Raw genomic sequence first — 18,379 nt, forward strand, 5'->3', positions numbered from 1 at the left:
GTCTCCAGACCGGTTCACCAAAGGGGGCTCCAGTACGCTTGTCTGGGGGGTCGGACTCCTGGCAGCGTCTCCGCCACCGTACAGGGGACTCATCATCAGTGCTGGGGAAGACGAGGAAGAACACAGGAAAGTGTGTGTGTGTGTGTGTGTGGGGGGGGGGGGCGAGGAAGTATGTAGTGTGTGTGTTTTTGGTGTATACTTTATACAACGGTGTGTGATTTATAAGTCACACATCGTTATAAAAATTTTTTTTAAACGCTGCGGCCCAAAAAAACAGGGGGGTGGGGACAAATGCAGTGCCCTTAACCCCTAATAGTGCCCGGGTCACGCTGAAAAAACTGTGGCGGACCCTTGAGGACCTATTAGGGGGTCAGGGGGGGGGGAACATTTTTTTTAAACTATTTTCTATTTTTAACACCTACCCGTCCCTGCATACAAAGTCACCCTGACTAAAGGACCCTTCTTCAGCCCTGAGGGCCTCCGATCTCAGCAGAGGGGTCCCTGGCTCTTTCTCACAGCTCTGCCCACTGACTGAACTCAGTGGGCTAGCAGAGCTGCGAGAAGGGGACATTAACCCCTCCCCTGACGGCTGCTATTGGTCGGATTGTCCGGCAAATAGCAGCGCTCCTGGGAGGGTGACGAATTCGCCGCCTCCCCATAGATACAGGAGATCACCATGTATCTTCAGGTTATCGGGTCACACGTGACCCGTATGACCGGAATTGCCGCAAATCACTGGTGTGACGATCGCCAAGATGGGGGGTTCTCAGGACCCCCCTGAGCATTTGCACGGGGTGCCTGCTGATAGATAGCAGTCACCCCTGTCTGGTCCCCGCCACGTGCCAGGTATGCCCTGGGTCCTTAAGTACCAGGGAGCGAAGGCGTACCTGTACACCTTGGTTCCCTAAGTGGTTAAAGGCTACCAAAATCATACACCTAATATGTTTACCTATGTTTCCTTTTCTCCTATCAACTGATCTATTAACTGATCTAATCTCTCCTTCCGCTTCACCCCAGTTTATTTACTTGGCACCAGCTCTTTATCCCCACTATTTCCCCCCTCTATACTGTAGTTGCCATCCCCCCATTCACTACATATTCTAATGCATAGTCGACCATATATTAAAGCAACACACACAATGAACCATTAAAGGTTAATTCAAAGTATTTCAGAAAGTTTCATTCTAGTAATGTAACTTCAAGAGAGTTTAATGAGATGTCATGAGGATTCAGTCATCCCTGTAGGGGTACTTATATTCATTTTAAACTGCAATTTCTCTGTTCTTCTTTCGTGGGTGGCAGATCTCCCCCACCAGAACTTGTGGCAGAGGTAAGTCATTTATATAATCCTACGTATTATACACTCTTAGTCAAAAGATTTTAACTAAGTATGTCCTTTTAGGTGGGATCTTGTAAACAGGTACAGTGTTGGGTAGCATTATAAACAGAGGTTGTATATGTTTTTGATGTACATTTCGCTAAAATATAGAATGCACAAGACTATGGTATGTACATAGAGATCAAAGTACTCAACAGGACTATAGTTGGTAGGTTGTGCATGTGTGAGTAAATGTAGAATCTCTATATTCTATAGCGTGACTAAACAGTGCTGTTAAATATGTTGGTCTATCTATATAGATGTCTGTCTATCTATAATTATTATAGCTGATTACCATGCTACATTACAGCAGCAGAGTTTATGCACTTTTTTTTTTATGTTTTAGTATATTTTATTATGGGACCTATGCATGATTTTTACCCATCTGAAAAAATTACATGAAAGCTGATTTATTCTGAGTCCTTTACACAGCACATTCTCTTATGTTTATATCTTTTATAGTGAAATGGAAAGAACATAATAATGTATATAATTTTTTTTTAGAGAGTTCTTTATATAGACAGAAGAGCTTTTGTCCTGCTGTTGAAATAGACATTAAAGGGGAAGAGGACAGGATGATGGGTATGATGGGATCTCTCCTTCCGCTTCACCCTTTACAGCACTAATGTGTAATAAAACCAAAGGGAGCATTATAATATGTAGAAAACAATGATAATTCAGGGACACCAGATTTGTATAATTTCTGTTCATTTCCTGCACTTTATTTGTTAGCGTCCCTTGTAATTTTTTTTTCTTACAGTGCAGCTGCTATTATTGTTTGTGACTATTTAATATAATGGCTTCAGTAGATGTAGTATGCGAGCACATTCAATAGGGTGGAGTGCGCCGAAGGACTAGAAAGAAAACATTCTTGTTTATGATAAGATGAGGAAAACGTCTTTTTACCAGATGCAGCTTTACAGTAGAGCAGGACAAAGGATGATTTATTCAATGTGTTTTATTCTGCGAATATAGTTGGTTTCAGAAAAATTTATAGTGCACCTGGTACTAACACAAGTAGATATGGAAAAAATTCTATTTTCTTGCTAAATCAGGTAATGCCTTTTAGAAATGATGTGATTTTATGGAAGTTCAACAAATATATCATATATGTCACCTGTTCACACTTGGGCGGGTGTCTTGCTTTTTATCAATAGTGAGGGCGCACCGCACCGCGACTGAGAATCCAAGTAGCAATTATGAAAAAACGCCAACAACAAACTTGATTGCTTTATAAATTGCTTTAGTGAAAAAATGTTTAAAACATTCACAATATGAAAAATAGAGTCTTTGCAAAAAAGTAGAAATTACAGAATTTCAAAATCACCCAAAGTGCACCTTCTTTGGACGCACTCGACACTCTCCAGGCTGTAGGTAATTTTCAGCCCATGTCTGGGCTTCCTTCAGCGCATAGACCTTCCTCTCACGAAGGGGAACAGGCTGGAGCTTGCGTCGATACCTTATGACGTAGAAAGGGGGCGTGTCCTCCGAAACGTTGTGAGGTATAACCGCAAGCTCCAGCCTGTTCCCCTTCGTGAGAGGAAGGTCTATGCGCTGAAGGAAGCCCGGACATGGGCTTAAAATTACCTACAGCCTGGAGAGTGTCGAGCGCGTCCGAAGAAGGTGCACTTTGGGTGATTTTGAAATTCTGTAATTTCTACTTTTTTGCAAAGACTCTATTTTTCATATTGTGAATGTTTTAAACATTTTTTCACTAAATCAATTTATAAAGCAATCAAGTTTGTTGGTGGCTTTTTTTCATAATTGCTATTTTATGGAAGTTACCTTTAATCCTTTTCCACTGTATGATATATAGAAATATAGAATGTGTCGGCAGATAAGTACCATTTGGCCCATCTAGTCTGCCCAATAATCTGAATCCTATCAATAGTTCCTGGTCCTATCTTATATGAAGGATAGCCTTATGCTTATCCCATGCATGCTTAAAGGGGTATTCCATGAATTTTTTTATTTGACTGTGCTACAGGGGTTGTAAAGTTAGTGTAGTCCATAATACAGTGTCTGTACCTGTGTGTGATGGTTTTCTCACAATTCTTATGTGATTTTCACCCCAATATGTTTATTTTTATCAGCATACAAAATGACTGTTGTCTCAGATTTTTCCCAGGTTGCAATACGGCCGAGACCTGACTCACTAGTCAGCTGATGACAGGGAGCCTGTCTGCTTCAATGGGTGGAGATCAATCTGCAACTACTGCAACAGCTGTAGGCACCCTGATTGAAAACCACAGGTCTTTTGGATGGATGCAGCTCATTTATGTTTCAATGGGTGGGGTGGCTGATGTGTGGGAGGTAGGAAAATGGAATTATTGGATTTGTAGTCAAAAAAAGAAATCTCAAGCTGGAAATACCAGTTCACCAAAAGCTAGGCACGGTGTTATGGTAATCTCACAACATAGCCATTTAGCCCCAAGACAAGTACAGATCCTTCCTAAGCATGTCCATTACTGTCTGCCAGGTACATACTAAAATCACCTTATGGTGGATAACCCCTTTAAACTCCTTCACTGTATTTCCAGTGACCACTTCTGCAGGAAGGCTATTCCATGCATCCACTACTCTCTCAGTAAAGTAATACTTCCTGATATTACTGCAGAAACCTTTGTCGCTCTAATCTAAAACTATATTGTGTGGTAGATTTTCTTCTTTTAAATATCCTCTTCCTGTTTTCATGTTGATTCCCTTAATGTATGTAATAGTTTAATATCTGTCTGTCTCGTCTTTCTTCTATACATGTTAGAGACATGTCAGATTTAAACATAAAAATGTCCTAAATGGCAAAATTGGCCTCATCCTTAGGCTAATTTCATACAGCGTATTGTATGTTATGGCCCAAAAAAAACAGCAAATGTGAGTGTATATAAAATCTGCTTGTACTTTTTACACTATATGAACTTAGCATCAAGAGGTTAAAATCTTCCAAATACAGAAAACAGAACATTGAACTGCCAATGTCAACATTTCGTAAGACAATGACAAATGTCACCTCTTAAGTCCAAAAAATTGGGAATGCAACTATGTTCTTGCAAATTAAATGTAAAATGTTAGGTAGATCACATTAATACAGATTACTTCTAGAAATAAGCTGTAAAAATGTTTTCCTGAACTAAAAGGTGTTGAACACAAACACTGGACACTCAATCCCCATTATGTATTATTCTTGCTATATTTCAGTAGTTAGGTTTGAGTTTTAGATTGGGTTTTATTCATTGGTTTAAGTAAATGGTATAATACGGACTTTGTATTAATTTGAAGAAATATGAAGAAGAAACATTTACTTACATGGTATATTGGAAACCACATCTATTCTAGGGGATCATTATCAGCTCTGTTTACTTTTGCATTAGTTCCATATTGTCTGGGTTTCAGTGTTCCATAGTCTGCAATGCAATACTTGTCATCAAAAACAAAAGAACCCCAAAGGAAACCGAAATAATGTTACTATAACTCAGTGAGATCTGTCATTACAGGCTTTAACTACAGATATTATGATTTATGACAGAAATGTGAACAGAGGTTTATTGTCATAATTATTTTCTAATTCAAGTTACCCCAGTATTTTAATTAATTTACGAAAACCCTAGGGCATGAAGCCCAGGGCACTAAATACCCTTCTTAGATCTATCCTGTAAAACTTGACTTTTATTATATATTAATATTAAAATGAAAAATAATAGTGACCAATATAAATGTTAAAAAGTAGTGTTGTCACTGTGCCTTATCTTATTATTGCTTTCATAGATTGGTATATTTTCCCTACAATGTACATCATTTATACCATATGAGTCTGCAATACTCAATATGACTTATTAGCACAGTGGTAAAAACCTTTAAAACCAGAACTTTGCCCCCCTCTACATGTTTCGGTGCACCATCACTGTCATCAGGAGGAACATGAGGTAAACAACCTCCAAAATGGCGACCAATGGTATTTATAACCTTTAGGGCTATCATCATCAGCAAGCGCCTGCAATTTGGCCTATCACACATAGTCATGTATTATCCAATCAGAAGCCCCTCTAGGGGCTCTAACATCCACCAATCAATTGTATCGTATGATGGCCAGAATGCATCTGAATCACTGACTCACCAATCAAGCATCGCTATTCTTATCTCTCGTGAGGCTGATATCATCACTTACAGATTGTTTGTCATTCAGGATGCGCCGTCGCAGCCATCCTATCAGTGCCACACGCGCAGACTTATACAAATATTCAGATCGCTCTGTCTGCTGAGTCTGCGCTAGAGATGCCGCGCATGTGCCTAGACTTATACTCTAGTTCAGAACGCTCCGATCGCTGGGTCTGCGCTAACAATGCATTATGCGCACCCCATTGTTATCATCCTTGGATACATCACACTACCTATCAATAAATAAGATCATTCGCAACCATAATTAGCAGGGAAATGCTGGAATAATAATAACTAATACCGTCCCTAAACACTCAATTTATGTGAAATAACCCCTGAGATGATACAAACAAGGGATATTAGTGTCTAAGGGAGGGATGAAACATTCTCACCATTCCATATATAAAAATAATTATTTTACTTAATGACTATACCTGGTAGGTTATCATCATACAGTTTAGGTAGTTTTCAGCTTAATTGTTATAAGTTATAGATGTTATATTGAGCTTAGTATAGAAGATGTTATATTATAGATATCAATATCACTATATATATATATATATATATATATATATATATATATATATACATATAATGGGCAAGTTCCGAAACTGTCAATTACACTATACAGGTACACATTCCCAAACTACTATTCCTCTCATTACCTAGTAGTCGATATTATAATTAATATCTCAGTATGTTAAACTGAATAGCCCATAATCTTTTTACCTTATTTAAATTCATGCATTACAGAACGGGACCATTTTTATCTCCTATATTCCCATGATTCATCATCATAGCCATGATATGAGCTAACTAAATTCATATGTCTAACTCGCTAATTTTATTGGAGGAAAAAAAAACTATGTCACCTAAATTAAACCTATTACACACTGTAAACTAAATGTAATTAATTAATCTACAAGAAAGCTGCACAAGAGAAGCACTCATTGAGGCCAGATGGGGCCATGCATTTTAGCCTATGTATCCATCTTGCCTCCTCTTTAACAAGTTTTGAATCAATGGTACCACCTCTAGGTCCTACATATAGCTGGCATAAACCTATAAACTGTAGTTCTTTTATGTTGCCACCGTGTCTAAGATGGATATGACGGGACAACGTAGTGTCTTTCTGAGTGCGGATAGTGCTTAAATGTTGAGATATTCTCTGCGTGGTTTTACCCACGTAAATGTTTGGACAAGTGCAGATTGCCACATAGATCACGTTCTTACTACTACAGTTGATGAACTCTCGGATTTCATAGGTCTTAGAATGAATAGGGTTGGCAAATAGTAACATAGTAACATATCATAAGGTTGAAAAAAGACCAGAGTCCATCAAGTTCAACCTATAACCCTAATGAGTCCCTACTGAGTTGATCCAGTGAAAGGCAAAAAACCCTCATACTAGAGGTAAAAATTCCTTCCCAACTCCAAATATGGCAGTCAGAATAAATCCCTGGATCAACCTTCTGTCCATTTGGATCCAGAATCCATAACCTGTAATGTTATTACTCTCCAAAAATGCATCCAGACCCCTTTTAAATTCTTTTACAGAGTTCACCATGACCACCTTCTCAGGCAGAGAATTCCACAGTCCCACTGCTCTTACAGTAAAGAACCCCTGTCTGTGCTGGTGTAGAAACCTTCTTTCCTCTAAACGTAGAGGATGCCCCCTTGTTATAGATACAGTCCTGGGTATAAATACCGTAGTTATCGGTGTATAACACCCACTTTTAAAACTTAAATTTAAGGCAAAAAGCTTGCCTGCGTGTTATACGCCGATAAATCTTCTGGTCACTGATTTAAAGCGGCCACAGCAGCTTGTGAAGTATTAGCAGCCCAGCCGCGGCCACTTTAAATCAGTGACCAGCGGCATCTCCTCCCAGCTCTGCTTCAAATTTTTCTTACCTCCCCCTCCCTCATCATTCCCCCTTTTCCCTGCTTTTCATAGTTTTTTTTTATTTTCCTCACCTGGCTGCGCTTCGTCAGGCTGCTGGGGGGGGGGGGGGGGATTGCGGGCTGTGGTCAGTGAAGCAGATGAATGACGTCCTCTCCCGGCTTCTCTGCGCGGCATCAGAGATGTCACTTTTCATTTCCTGTAGTTGCCGCACTCCGAATTCTGACTCGCAGCGATTGCAGGAAATGAAAAGTGACGTCTCTGATGCCGCGCAGAGGAGCCGGGAGAGGACATCACTCCTCTGCTTCACTGACCACAGAGCCCGCAAGACCACCCACCTGACCTAGCCTGCCGAAGCGCAACCAGGTAAGGAAAATAAAAAAAACTATGAAAAGCATTGGGAAAGGGGGGAATGATGAGGGAGGGGAAGAATTGCATAGGAGGAACATGATGGGGGGGATGATGAGACAGGGTGGGGGGATGATGAGACAGGGGGAAATGATGAGGGGGGAATGATGGGGGGCATGATGAGACAGGGTGGGGGATGATGAGGGGGGAATGATGGGGGGACATGATGACACAGGGTGGGGGATGATGAGGGGGGAATGATGGGGGGATGATGAGACAGGGTGGGGGGATGATGAGACAGGGTGGGGGATGATGAGACAGGGGGAAATTATGGTGGGGGGAGGCACTAAAGGCTTAATGTCTGTATGGCTAGTGGTGGTCTATGACAGGGGGAAATGATGAGACATGGGGGGATGATGAGACATGGGGGGTGGCGATGAGAGGGGTAAATCTGGCACAGGGATTGATAAAAGGGAAGGAATGATGTAGCACTGGAGGGGACGGGACCAAACTGAGGAGCAGAAGAAAACGAAGTTGGGGGGGATGATGTGGCATACGCCAGTGCGTGTTATATGCCGATAAATACCGTAGATCGTGGGAGAGATCTCTGTAAGGTCCCCTGATATATTTATACATAGTTATTAGGTCGCCCCTAATAAGGGGAAGTGGGTTTTTATAGGATTGGGAGTGACAGGGAGTGATTGGACCTGGCACCAATTAGTGGTGCACTGGCCCTTTGAATTTTAGCAAGCCGGCGCGCACGCGCCCTAGGGAGTGGGGCCGCACGCGCCGGGAGGAAGCAGACGGAGGCATGAGGTGAGTGACATGGGGCGCGATCCGAGGGTGGGCACGATCCGTGCCTCGGATCGCGTCCCCTCCGGAGACCAGGGAGAAGCACTCGCGGTCAGCGGTGCCGACCGGAGCGCTGCAAGCAGAAGCACGCCGTGAGCGCTCCGGGGAGGCAGCGGGATCTGGAGCGCACGGCGTGACAACGGAGGTCACATTTTGACCCTTTTTTTTAAATATTGGCACCACATTTGCCATGTGCCAGCCCTGGGGAACAGTCCCTGTTACTATAGAGTCCCTGAATATTAAAAATAGGGGTCTGTCTATAACATTACTTAATTCCTTTAGAACACGGGGGTGAATTCCATCTGGACCTGGCGATTTGTCTATTTTGATTTTTTGTAGGTGGCACTGTACTTCTTCCTTGGTTAGACAGGGGACCTGTACTGGGGAGTTTACCTTATCTCTCTGTATTTCACCTGGCATTTCATTTTCCTCGATGAATACAGTGGAGAAGAATTTGTTTAATATATTTGCTTTTTCCTGATCCCTGTTTATAATTTCTTCCTCATCATTTTTTAAAGGGCCAACACTTTCATTTTTAACCTTTTTGCTATTTATATAGTTAAAAAACATTTTGGGGTTAGTTTTACTCTCTTTGGCAATGAGTCTTCCTGTCTCTATTTTTGCGGCTTTTATCAGTTTTTTTTTTTTACATATTTTACATTTTTCTCTATAGCTTTTTAATGCTTCTTCACTGCCATCCTGTTTTAGCAGTTTAAATGGTTTATTTTTGTCATTTATTGCCCCCTTAACATTTTTATTCATCCATATTGGTCTTCTTTTATTTCTGACCCTTTTATTCCCATAAGGTATCCACATCTTACAGTGAGAATTTAAGATATTTTTAAACGTCTCCCATGTTTTTGACTTCTTCATATACGGACAAAAAGAACAATGCCCACAAGCAAATGAGCCCACTGTTCTATTGGTCAACCAACAGCCAGTTTTCTGCAGTATCCAAATGAATATGGACCAATCAGTCCTTCAAATTAGGACCTCTCCTAATTGTCATTATAGGTTTTTCCCAACCAACGGAGCCAAATCTGTATCAGATGTCAAAAGGGGCCAATTTTTTCTCAGGATAGACATCCCTTTGTCGGTATAACTATCATAAGTCCCGATTCATCGGATGTTTTCACTCTGCTCTCTATTGTTGGTGTCTCCTAATAAAATCCGTCTGTCACGATCCTTCGCTCTTCGAAGCGCTCGTTTAAGAGGTCTCCTCATGAATCCCCGTTGTCGGAAACTTTCTCTCTCAAAGGCTGCTTCACATGAGCAGTTGCGCTGAACCCGTAGATATTGACCAATTGGAATACTTCTCTTTAGTGGCTCCGTGTCCCAACTTTGCCAACGAAGTAAAGCATTGGCAGAGGTTGGTTTTCTGAAAATCCGAGTTTGTATTTTTTATTCATCATAGATGTAAATATGAAGATCTAAAAAATGTATAGATCTACCACCCACCTCAGATTTGAATAACATACCCAGGTCATTAGAATTCAAGAGATCAAAGGAAAGAAAAAGTGAAGTATCTCTTCCCCAAGGAATTAGGACATCATCGATATAGCGCCCCCCAAAAATAATGGGACTAGTGAAAAAAGTGAAATCTTCTGAAAACACATGTGTACTCCCACCACCCAAGAAAAAGATTAGTATAGTTAGATGCACAGGAAGACCCCATAGCCGTGCCTTGTGTTTGATGATAAAAAGTTCTGTTGAATATAAAATAATTGTGCGTTAATATGAACTTGAGAAGTTCAAGAACAATTGTGCAAAGAAAAGAAAGTGCTCTGTACATTAAGAAAGTGTGTCACCGCCATCAACCCCAATTCATGCCTGATGTCAGTATACAAACTCTCGACATCTAGACTGGCCAATATTGTAGTATTAGTAACAGAAATGTGTCGAAGTTTGGAAACCGTATCCTTAGTATCCTTAAGATACAATGGTAAGGAAACCACAAAAGGTGCCAAAACTTTGTCAACATATATGCTGGCTCCTTGCGATAAGCAGTCATTGCCAGAGACTATTAGCCATCCTCGTATGGGGTTGACATTCTTGTGCATCTTATGCAAAGCGTAAAAATTCACTATGGTAGGGTGTGAATTATATAGGTATTTATATTCACCAAGAGAAATAAGATGTTGATCCTTTGCATCTGTCAGCAGTTTTTTTTTAAAGATACACAGGTACTCGTTGGTGGGCTGTGAGGATAAGACCTCATACTTCTCTTTATCTGATAGTAAATCCATCACCATTTTAGTATAGTCCGGATAGTCCATAATGATAATGTAACCGCCTTTATCTGAAGACTTCATTATTATGGACTTGTCCGACTTAAGTGATAGCAAACCCTCGTGTTGTATTTTTGTCAAATTGGAATTTAACAACCGACCATCACTTCGAATGGCTTCAGTCTCTGCAATTGTCTGAGCAACAAATGTTTCAATATTAGCATATTGTGAGAACAAAGGTGTCATCACTGACTTTGGTTTTAGGTTGGTAAAAGGGGCTTTAAGACCTCCACCATTCTCCAAAAGGAGTTCATGTAAGGCATGTCTTGCCTGTTCTTCACGCTGTAATTGTGTTTTGGTATAAGTGTCCATCTGCAGGTGCCATTTCCTCAGAGCTAGCTTACAGGCAAAAAGATTAATATCTTTCACCCAACTAAAACTGTCAAAATGTGGAGCAGGCATAAAAGACAAACCTTTTGAAAGGAGAGATTCCTCCCCTGGGGTATGTATTCTTGATGAGAGATTAAAAATTCTCAACTTCTCTCCATCTACCCTTTCATCAGTATGAGCTTTCTCCTCACCAGTCATTATATGTGATTCTTCTGAATCTACTTCATCATTTTCATCATTATCCCACAATTATCCTCTGATTCCAAAAATTCACCAAAAGGGAATATAGTATCCACTATGTGCCCCGAGGTAGCCCTAAAAAAGGCATATTTGGTAAATTCACTGACTGTACTGATTGTGTCAATGGTAACGTCATTGGCTGGGGTAAAGATAGAGACACTCCCTGGGGGGCATTTAAGGTTGGTAACAACTGTGAATTCAAAGACATTATTGGAAATTGCTAATTTTGTGGAGGAGGTAGATGCATGGACTGACTGGCCTGTGTAGGCAAATTTTGTGAGAGTCATAACTGGTTGTGAGGAAGACCCAGAAGTACCACCAAAGGGATCAACTGCTTTGGTGGCAGTTGTTCTCCCCGCATCGACGCATTAGAGGAGAACCCTTCTGTCCCCGACATTTCTGATTCAGATATGTCTGTATATTTAGGTGTTGCTCTATATTATAGATTGGATCTAATTTATCAGCCTGACCGGTGGAGAAATCAGTGATGTCTCTCACATACTTCTTGTGCCTTTTCTCCTTTATATAATTTTTATAAGTTTGCAAATGCTTTTGCAATTTCATCTCCAAATTGCAGTACTCTGGACTACTAGCAAAGGTTTGTATTTCTTTTATTTGGTTTTCCAATTGAGAGTTCACTAAAGCCAGATGTTGTTTCTCATATTCTAACAAATACTGTATCATCCGCAAGGAGTTTTCAGTTAATAGTTGTTCCTTTTGAATACGCTTCTGAATTTGGTTCAAAAACTGTGTGGAAACCTAGCCTTAAAATGGTACTCCCCTGGAAAACATTTTTTTTTTTTTTTAAATCATCTGGTGCCAGAAAGTTAAACAGATTTGTAAATTACTTCTATTTAAAAATCTTAATCCTTCCAGTACTTATTAGCTGCTGTATGCTCCACAGTGGGTTCTTTTCTTTTTGAATTTCCTTTCTGCCTGACCACAGTGCTCTCTGCTGACACCTCTGTCCATTTTAGGAACTGTCCGGAGCAGGATAGGTTTGCTATGGGGATTTGCTCCTACTCTGGGCAGTTCCTAAAATGGACAGATGTGTCAGCAGAAAGCCTTGTGGTCAGACAGAGGAAATTCAAAAAGAAAAGAACTTCCTCTGGAACATACAGCAGCTGATAAGTACTGTAAGGGTTAAGATTTTTAAATAGAATTCATTTACAGATCTGTTTAACTTTCTAGCACCAGTTGATTAAAAAATGCTTTCCAGTGGAGTACCCCTTTAACTAGAAGTTCTCTTAATTTCTCACAAATTATCTCACTTTTTTTTTTGCTTCTAGGACCCTCTAGGTTTAGCTGCAGTCACAGTTGAGGTTGCTACATAGAAATGACCTGTTGTGTTTTTCATATGTCAGCTAACCCATTATTGTAGAACGACTTATATGTATTTAAGCAATCTGCCATTATGTATATATATATATATATATATATATATATATCTTAATAATATAAGATCAGTGTATGCAGAGTTCCGCCTGGTACACCAGTATTGCACACTATGTCCCTGCACATAAGCCTTGCACTCATACTTTCCCTCAGTTATAAATAGAATACAATTTGTTAAAATATCAGGTGTCCATCCTGTTTCCTCTCTCTATTTTTAGTTTATGGGAAGAGATATGAAATTTAGTAAATGATTCAAACATAACTTGCTGGATATTAAGATGTTTACAGCAGATTTAATCACGAAAGAAGAACCATTAAGAAAATAAAGTGTAGAATACCTGGTAAAACCTGTGAATGAGCCGTAATTGTGGTAATTTTATCTGCGTAAGTTTACTGAATGATAAATGAATGTAAGACCTGACTTGGAAGGATCCTGTTGGTTCAAGTGATCATGTTAGATATGAACCATCCTGCAGCTGAAAAAAACTTATGTGGGTCATGCCAATATCAATTTTAAAGGCAGACTGAAAGCAGATGGAGGTAAAGAGAGGAAAATAGGAGAATACCCCTAAAACAGTGTTTCACAACCTGTTTCACCTTGGGGCACCCCTTGGAAAAAATGTTTATCTTGAGGTACCCCTACCAAATAACTTTCTACCAAAGAAAAAAAATGCCTATAAAGAAGCAATGCACAATACCTATATATCTCTGTTAGCTAAGTAGATTACATCCAGAGGCTCAGTGTTGACATCTTCTCTGATCAGAGACATTCACTTTCTCCTGTTTTCTCCATCTGGCCCAGACCTCATGTTGATTTCTTCCAGCCTAAACTCAGCTCTGGACAACCTGCCAGACAGACATCTTAGCCTTCTCACTTTTCCAGCACTCTCCTTCCCTTTTCCCCACCTATAATGCCCCTGACAGTAATCATTCTGCTGTTTGGTGTCATGCACAATAATGTGAGTGGATAATTGGTTGGGTGGAAATGGGTATGTCGGGTGGGGTAGAGTAGGTAGGTCCTCCACATTAGGTTGATAGGTTACTTCAGTAGGTAGTTTTTTCCATCAGGTGCACTCCTGTATGTAGGTGCCCCAGTATGTACTTTTGCTTAGTAATCTGGCACCCCAGTAGGTGATATCCCCCAGTGTATTGGTGTTCCTGTTGGTAGTTTTCCAGGTGGTTTGGCCTCTGTAGGTAGTACCCCCTGTAGGTTATTTTCCCCCTGTAGGTAGATTGTCAACCTTGTTGGTAGTTTGCCCACTATAGGTAGGACTGTAGGTAGTTTGTTTCACTTGTAGGTAGCTTGGGCCATGTAGGGGGTTTCCCTGCCCCAGTATGTACTTTTCCCTTCTAGGTAGTTTGTCCCCTGTGGGTAGGACCCCGCCATAGGAAATTTTCCCCCTGAATGTAGGACACTCCTGAAGGTAGTTTACTACTTGTAGGTTGGACCACCTGTAGATTGGACCCCCTTAAAGGTAGTTTGCAACCCCCCCCTATGTAGAACCACCTGTAGGTAGGCCCCCCATTAGGTAGTTCACATGATGTTCACATGATGGTAAGACCCCCTCTAAAGATAGTTTGCCCCATGTATTTAGGACCCCATTAAGGTAGTTTAAACCCTCTACAAGAAAAAAACACACATGCAATAAAAAAAACAAACCTGTTGAGTGTCATAAGAAGTGGTGGTGCTTTTCACTTTTATTAAAACTTTCTTTTTTTTAGTCCCCACAGGACTATTTTTTTTTTTTTTTAGCAATCTCTTGATTGCTAAGACTGATTAGTGCTATAAATAGACATAGCTCTAATCAGTGTAATCTGCAATTCGCTTCTATGGTCTGCCAGTAGACCTCTGCCCAGTGGCCACCATTTTGACTCAACGGAACATGCATTTGTGCCTCGGGTAGTCTGATCACTCTCTTTACGCCCAGATAGTACTTAAGGTGCCAGCATCTATGTAAATCAAGGCATCTAAAGGGTTAATAGTGGGCATCAACATGATTGCTGATGCATGCCATTACTGGTGGGTTTCCTATGCCGGGACCCGAGGTCTGTTAAGTCAAAGTCTGAACAGGACTCAGGACATACATGTACATCCTGTTGTGTCAAGTACCAGACAGCAAGGGTGTACAGGTACGTTCCATGTCCCCAACAGGTTAAACAAAAGTAAATCATATTTTTTTATAAAATCCAATGCAGTACCTCATTTAAGTTGATCCTTCTGGAGAGACAGTTCCCAGCTGGAAAGTCCAGGAAGATTCCAGGAGCTGGATTACCAAGCCTGATGTTAATTTCAATTTTGTCATGTACAAAGACTTTCAATTCTTTAGACCTATTCAATGGTGATCCAAGAAGTGTTCCACTACGGAGGTAAGTTTATTACATTGTGTATGATCTCTTCGCCAGCGTAATATTGGACAAGTATTTCTGGATTCTCCTCCTATGCTGTTGAGAATTTTGTATCACATACATTTTAGGAGTGCAGCAAAAAGCATACATAACATTAGTGAATTAGCAGTTTGCTTACTTAGTGAATATTCTGAGAGTCCCTGAGGTTCATAAATGTATCTGTAGAGGCCTACTGCAAAACCCAAAAACAAATATCCAGCCTGTCCGCAATGGTTTAGGGGGTTGACTGAAATGACTCCTTGAATGTTTGGTGCTCCAGTGGACACCTATTGCTCCAAATTAAGGTTGGCATGTGCCAAAGGGAAGATAAGATAATTTCCCTCACTTTTTGTAGTTACAGCTTTTGCTCCTGTTTTAAAGTACAAATCCTATGCAGGTGCAGGAACTGCCCGGCAGGTATCCCAGTTTTTTTTTTACACATGATCTGACCTGATGGTTCACACACTTTTTTAGGGTGTATTGAGATGTTAAATGCTTTTTAAATGTCCTTTTGCCAACCTAACCATGCTGTTTTTAAAACTTCTTGCAGGAGTCAGTAGCTTCTTTTGTTGTGTCTTATGTTGACTTGTTTTTAATGTATTTTACTGGTTATATTAATAAAGATTTATATTATTACCTGATATTGGATGTGCCGTAATATCTGTGCATGAATTTTGTTAGTGGAATCCAATATGCAGACAGTATCACATTTAATGTACTTAGATACACTGTTATAAAGTCAGTTTCACATATAATAGGCTGCAGGTAGTGTCACACATACAGTGGCGTACCTACCGCCCCCACCTGAGGCGGAAAACCTGGTGGGGGCGCAGGCCGCAAAACAGATCAGGTTGCTGGATCATAATGTCACGGGTCGGGCACAGTGGGATCATCCGCTGCAGCGCAGCAATCTGCAGGTATCAAGCCTAATTGCTGCCTGCAGCTGCACAACGTCCCAGGAGCGCAGGGGAGCTGCGCTGATGTCGCATCATGTGGGCGCCCGCTCACTTGACTCCCTCTGCGTCCCCACGCCATATTAAGGAGAAAAGCTGTGACCCGCGCACCGCTTCCTGAGTGCAGGCCTAGCCTGTATCATCTTGAGGAACTGTATCAGCATGAGGAAATACCAAGGAGTTGCTCAAACTCAGCAAGGTATAAAAATTATATTTTTCAGATATATTTATTGGGGGGGGGGGACTGTTAATGAGGAGAACAAGGATGCGGTTCAGTGTGGGGGGGTGGTATGGATGTTGATGAGGAGACCAAGGATGGGGTTCGGAGGGGGAGGGGTTGGGGTGTGTTGAGCAGGACTTAGGGGCCTTCTGGAGCAGGACTTAGGGGCCTGGGGAGGGGGGCAGAGGAGCCTGGAGAGGACACAAGGTCTGAGGAGGGGAGCAGAGAGGACTTAGGGGTTGAGGGGGTGGAACAAAGGAGTAGCAGTGTTATATTCAGAGGTAACAGTGTTTGGTTGTATTATATTCAGGGTGCAGTGCATGGCAGTATTATATTCAGGGGCACAGTGTCTGGCAGGATTATAATGATTATTATCTCAATACAGAGGATGAGGATCTGCTGACAAATTAAGGAGCCAATGATGTCCGGGCGTCAGACTCTGCAGAGAAGATGGAGCTGGAAGAAGGCCTGGCCTCTGGACCAGATGAGGAAGAAAAAGATAACAGAGAAGATATCTCTCAGGTCACTGATATCATTGTGTTTTCTCCTGACTGTCTCATCACTTCTGTAGTCGCTTGTAAGTTCTGCAGTGATGATGGGTGAAACTGTACTCAATATATGGCTCTCCAGCTGTTGCAAGACTACGATAATGTCATAATGCCTGAGGCTCTCCAGACATAATGCGAGTTGTAGCTGTCACGATGCCGGCTGGCAGGTAGTGGACCCTCTGTGCCAGAGAGGGATTGGCGTGGACCGTGCTAGTGGACCGGTTCTAAGCCACTACTGGTTTTCACCAGAGCCCGCCGCAAAGCGGGATGGTCTTGCTGCGGCGGTAGTGACCAGGTCGTATCCACTAGCAACGGCTCACCTCTCTGGCTGCTGAAGATAGGCGCGGTACAAGGGAGTAGGCAGAAGCAAGGTCGGACGTAGCAGAAGGTCGGGGCAGGCAGCAAGGATCGTAGTCAGGGGCAACGGCAGAAGGTCTGGAAACACAGGCAAGGAACACACAAGGAACGCTTTCACTGGCACTAAGGCAACAAGATCCGGCAAGGGAGTGCAAGGGAAGTGAGGTAATATAGGGAAGTGCACAGGTGAAAACCCTAATTGGAACCACTGCGCCAATCAGCGGCGCAGTGGCCCTTTAAATCGCAGAGACCCGGCGCGCGCGCGCCCTAGGGAGCGGGGCCGCGCGCGCCGGGACAGAACAGACGGGGAGCGAGTCAGGTAGGGGAGCCGGGGTGCGCATCGCGAGCGGGCGCTACCCGCATCGCGAATCGCATCCCGGCTGGCAGCAGGATCGCAGCGCCCCGGGTCAGAGGACGTGACCGGAGCGCTGCAGCGGAGGGAGTGAAGCGAGCGCTCCGGGGAGGAGCGGGGACCCGGAGCGCTCGGCGTAACAGTACCCCCCCCCTTGGGTCTCCCCCTCTTCTTGGAGCCTGAGAACCTGAGGAGCAGACTTTTGTCAAGGATGTTGTCCTCAGGTTCCCAGGATCTCTCTTCAGGACCACAACCCTCCCAGTCTACTAAAAAAAAATTTTTCCCTCTGACCTTTTTGGCAGCCAAAATTTCCTTGACCGAGAAGACGTCCGAGGAGCCGGAAACAGGAGTGGGAGGAACAGATTTGGGAGAAAAACGGTTGAGGATGAGTGGTTTGAGAAGAGAGACGTGAAAGGCATTAGGGATACGAAGAGAAGGAGGAAGAAGAAGTTTATAAGAGACAGGATTAATTTGACACAAAATTTTGAAAGGACCAAGATAGCGTGGTCCCAACTTGTAGCTAGGGACACGGAAGCGGACATATTTAGCGGAGAGCCATACCTTGTCTCCAGGGGAAAAAACGGGGGGAGCTCTTCTTTTCTTATCCGCGAACCTCTTCATGCGTGAAGAAGCCTGTAAGAGAGAATTTTGGGTCTCTCTCCATATAATGGAAAGGTCACG

At 42.2% G+C, this 18,379-nt stretch overlaps 1 protein-coding gene across 1 annotated transcript in view; it reads right to left on the minus strand.

Annotated features, from left to right (window-relative positions):
• The window catches only part of LOC130278161 (endogenous retrovirus group 3 member 1 Env polyprotein-like), a 63,411-nt gene that overhangs the window by 34,552 nt on the left and 10,480 nt on the right, over positions 1-18,379 (minus strand). Inside the window, exon 2 of the mRNA XM_056528598.1 lies at positions 4,682-4,779. Within this exon, the coding sequence (XP_056384573.1) occupies positions 4,682-4,702 (21 nt within the window). The 5' untranslated portion in view covers positions 4,703-4,779. The remainder of the gene's footprint in view (positions 1-4,681; positions 4,780-18,379) is intronic.

Source organism: Hyla sarda, chromosome 1 (assembly GCF_029499605.1).
Source record: "Hyla sarda isolate aHylSar1 chromosome 1, aHylSar1.hap1, whole genome shotgun sequence".
NCBI classification, from domain to species: domain Eukaryota; kingdom Metazoa; phylum Chordata; class Amphibia; order Anura; family Hylidae; genus Hyla; species Hyla sarda.